Source organism: Lygodium microphyllum, chromosome 15 (assembly GCF_053477565.2).
Source record: "Lygodium microphyllum isolate KBCC chromosome 15, Lygodium_microphyllum_v1.1.10, whole genome shotgun sequence".
Taxonomy (NCBI): domain Eukaryota; kingdom Viridiplantae; phylum Streptophyta; class Polypodiopsida; order Schizaeales; family Lygodiaceae; genus Lygodium; species Lygodium microphyllum.
The window spans coordinates 40,438,063-40,442,264 of NC_141149.1; the positions used below are offsets into that span (position 1 = coordinate 40,438,063).

At 43.5% G+C, this 4,202-nt stretch overlaps 1 protein-coding gene across 1 annotated transcript; it reads left to right on the top strand.

Moving 5' to 3' along the window:
• Positions 1-602: 602 nt before the first annotated feature.
• LOC148024452 (uncharacterized) lies at positions 603-2,929 on the top strand. Its single transcript, XM_087693707.1, has one exon. It carries the CDS (start codon positions 1,165-1,167, stop codon positions 2,779-2,781), a length of 1,617 nt encoding a protein of 538 aa, XP_087549833.1. The 5' UTR covers positions 603-1,164; the 3' UTR covers positions 2,782-2,929.
• The last annotated feature ends 1,273 nt before the right edge of the window (positions 2,930-4,202 follow it).

Consider the following 4,202-nt stretch of genomic DNA (forward strand, 5'->3'; position numbering starts at 1 on the left):
AAATTGTTGATGTCTCCTCATCCAATCCTTCACCCATGAGGGGATGATAGGTGAAAAAGCTTTGGAATGCATTAAGCAAGTAGATAAAATCTCTATAGAGGTTTCACAAGAGCTTCTCCCATGAGGAGTGAATTGCAAGCTTTTGTTAGAAAATTCTTACATGTAGTTTAACATTAGCAACAACTTTGGCCATCAAAGTTTTCTTTTTGTTGGTAAAGCCTAGAAGAGTATTGGGGAAAAACATGCAAGTTCTTGAGGCTCAATGTGCATGTTTGTATATCAATTCTCAAAAATATTTTCTCATGAACAACACCGAAATCCAGATGTATCGATGCTTGAAAATGTTCCTTTCAGTAAACATCGAATGCAAGCCCTAGGGATAGTGCTGAGAGGGAAAGCTCTCTCATGGGAACTAGGCCCAAAAGAAAGAAAGAAAGAAAGAAGAAAAGAAGAACATTCTTATTTCAGTTCATTGCCCGTATTGTGAAATGATTTAGGAGGCAAGCTTCATGTCCTTTTGTGTTTATAATTGTTGGGATTTGATAGGAAGAAGAGAGGTGAGAGAAGGAACACCATAACTACCTAACCCCCTCTCTAGGGATATGTTTCTCCTTTCTTGTCATGAGGAGCCTAGGCCTAGTAAATATACTTTGATCTCTCGAGAGGAAACATGAATCGATAAGAGGACGAAGAAGAAGAGGCATCGCTAGCACTGCGTAGCAGAGCGATTTCTTTTTGAGACCAATATAACGTCTCTGAGAGAGAGAGAGAGAGAGAGAGAGAGAGAGATTTTACAGAAAAGAAGTCCTTATACAGGCCGTATCATGCATCTGGCTTGTAGGCAATCGACACAGCAGCTGGTCTAGCGCTTACATATGTGTTTAAGGCACTGCCTGTAACGGTTGACCCGCGAGAGAGAGAGAGAGAGAGAGAGAGAGAGAGAGAGAGAGAGAGCCGCTTTATTAGTATCAAGACCACCCACGTAGCCATATATATGTATCATATGGTTAGGAGCATCAGGTAGTCTGAGCTGATAGAGCTGCGTTGTCTTAGTTTCATGGTAGAAGAAGGGTCTTAATCTCTTGCATCTTATTCTGGTAATAGCATTTTGGAGTGTATTCTGTCAAAGTGGTAAGAGTTATCATTGAGGGCCATCGAGGCATCATGCAAGGGGATAATCATGGTGACCCATCTGTGGAAGCATGTGATGTGTCGCTGCAGCACTCCATTGAAGCTTCCATGACTTTCATTGAGGTGGATTTGGATGGGCCTCACCATGTCAACCCTGTGGCCTGTGAGCAAAGGGGCCCCAGATTGATGAGCTCTGTGAAGCCAGCAGCTACAGCAATGGCAGCCGTGGCTGGGACGACGGTGCCACAGCAGTGCAGCAGGAAGTCTTCGGATTCGCAGGACTTTGAGTTCAACATGCTTGGTCTTGCAGCAGAGATGGTGGGGCCAGCCTGCAATGTGTCACCAGCAGATGAGCTGTTCTACAAGGGGCAGCTTCTACCGCTGCAGCTCGACACTCGGCTCCAGTACATGCACCAGAGAAGATTGGAACAAGCATCCGTGGAGGGGGAGACAAGAAGGGAGGATCAAGAAAAAGAAGAAGGTGATGACCATCATGATAGACATGGCCTGCTGTTCTCTAGCCCTTCGTCTGACATTAGAGACCTGCATTCCAGTGTCAAGTTCAGCTCTTGCAGAATGGATCAGCAAGCTGCCATTGATGCCACCTCGCTGCTTGACTTCAGGTGTGCCAGCTTTCCCTCTCAGGCTAGTTTCTTCTGGGATGCAGGCCCTGTTGCAGGCATCAGCCCCTTCCCTTCTGTTGAAAGCTCGTATTGGGACTCTAGTACAGCTGGAGGAGACAGCAATTGCAGTAGCTCACGCGACTCCAGTGGAAGCTCACAAGATTCTTGCTACAACCCCCCTTGTGCAGACAAGAACTCTGCATGTGGGAGAATGCATCATCATCATCATCATCATCATCATCATCATCATTGTAACGGAGGAAGATTACCATCAGCATTATCCCTAAAGTTTTGGTGGAAATCTCTCTTTGTAGGGTTGAAGAAGTCATCTAGAGTTTGGGTGGATCAGGACCTTAATCATTCCCTTAATCACAGCTCTAATCCAGACTTTGCAAGAAGGCCTAGTTTGTTGAAAAATGCCTATGAGCCGACGGCCTCGGCAGGTAATCAAGGCTTAAGAAGGCCATTAAGCAGCACTGATCTAGGCTCCAAAGAGAATTTACCAACTGGACATGAAAAAGATAATCAGAGAAGGCCAGCTTGGGCTAGGTGGCAGTGTTATGCTAGGAAGCTTAAGCTGCCATTACCCACAAAGACTAACAACGCAGCAAATCCAAAAGAGGAGAAGCTGCTACCTGAAGGATTAGGAAGGCAAGGTGACCATGCTAAAATGGATTCACATGCTAAGGGTAAGTTGGGTTCACACGGGGGGTTGGCTCGGCCACCATTGGAGAGGCATCTCTCTCAGTCTTCTCTATTGTGCAATACGAAGGTAGGTTCTTGCTCTGCAATGCCTCCACCAAAGAAATCTTCTCCCATGGTCAGGTTCAATCATTATGGCAGTAATGTGGTGGCCAGCTGCCCTGCCTCTGTGCTCTCTTCTCCCAACCACATGCTCTCTCCTAGTGCAATCTCCATCAATGGCAGCAACAACAGCATGAGCACCATGCAAGAGCTCCATAGTGCTGTTCAAGGTGCCATAGCCCATTGTAAGCAGTCCATTGCCGGCCACAGTACTTCCTGTTAACTCATCAATTGTAGCTGAAAACCCTGGTTAACCCTTCTAAATGTTTGTATACTTGCTAGTTATTGTAGCTCCAAGATGACTAGTTGTAGCTCCTAGATGGACTTGTATGCTTATGAAGCACTAAAATTAACTTATCTTGATTATATTATATTTTCCTCTTGTGTATAACCCATGCAAGACTCTAGTAAGGTTCTATAAGCAGTAAAGTATGTTAAACCTTCCGAATACTTTTCAGCTTGGACAATGGTGCAGTGATGTTTCTATTGTAGATCTTTTGCCAACTTGTAAAGTCAGATTCCTGCATGCTATGATAGGACAACAATACAAAGATTCGATCTCTTGCTATAGGTAGGAAAGTTGGAACCTTAGTATTATATTTGCAATCTTAATGTTGCAATGTCTCTATTTATGGTTGGGTGCATCTACAAATGGAAATTAATTCTTTCTAAAACTATGATAGGAAAACTGTACAAAGCTTGTGTAATCACTTGGAACCCTAGCATTGCACTGCGATAGTCACAGTTTCTCTATATCTATAGATGCTTGAGTGCATCAACAATTGGAAAGTACGGGTATTTTTATTCAGTGCTAGCTTTAATGGGGAATTTCCTAGTTCTTTAGAAACGATAATGAATGCCTATGTGCTTTGTATTTCCAGGGATCTTGGAGTTTGAGGAGGTAAATGTGCAAGAAGATATGTTTACTTATGGGGTGGGGTGTGACATGTACTAATTCTTCACTCAAGGAGATCCAATATTCTAATGTAATTTAACTATTAGGCTGTAGCCATGTAGCCTTGCTTAAGTAAACAAAGCGAAATTTGGGAAATGAACCTATGTTTTTGAATCTATGCCAATGAACTATGCCTATCATTTATCCACTTTGCAAATCAACCTATACTCTTTGGAACGAGTGGTAGATTTGTATTATATCATATGCTTCCTATGTAAAGAGGGAAATTAACCTATTCCCTCACTCACGATAGCCTGTCTAAAGAAGGAATACACTTTGCTCATGATTGTCCCAAAAGATTGGAAACATGATCTAAGGTTGTGGCCAGGACTAGCAACCTAGCTAGCCATGTGGAGAAACTGGAAGATGTGCAACCGACGGTTGAAGTTGTCAAACCTAAATACTTGCAACAGACAAAAGCAAGAAAGATCGAGAGATCAATGCTTGCATGCAATGCTAGATTGGTAAGCTCAAGAGACCACAATGCAGCCTTTTGGCAAAGGGAGAGCAAACAAGGCTATGGCAAAGGTTCCTGCACTTCGGATAAAACATCTACTATCCAGGAATGTACACCAAAGACATGATGGTGGGTCTGTTCGTGGAAGATTCTTCCATGATGCGGCCATCAACTTAGTCTTCTTCTCCCTACTAAGACTATGCAGTGAGTCTACAGTCTCTGTCTTGGTTGA

What these genes read in the sequence shown, in the direction of transcription:
- LOC148024452 (XM_087693707.1), top strand. Translation starts at nt 1,165, where the DNA reads ATGCAAGGGGATAATCATGGTGACCCATCTGTGGAAGCATGTGATGTG.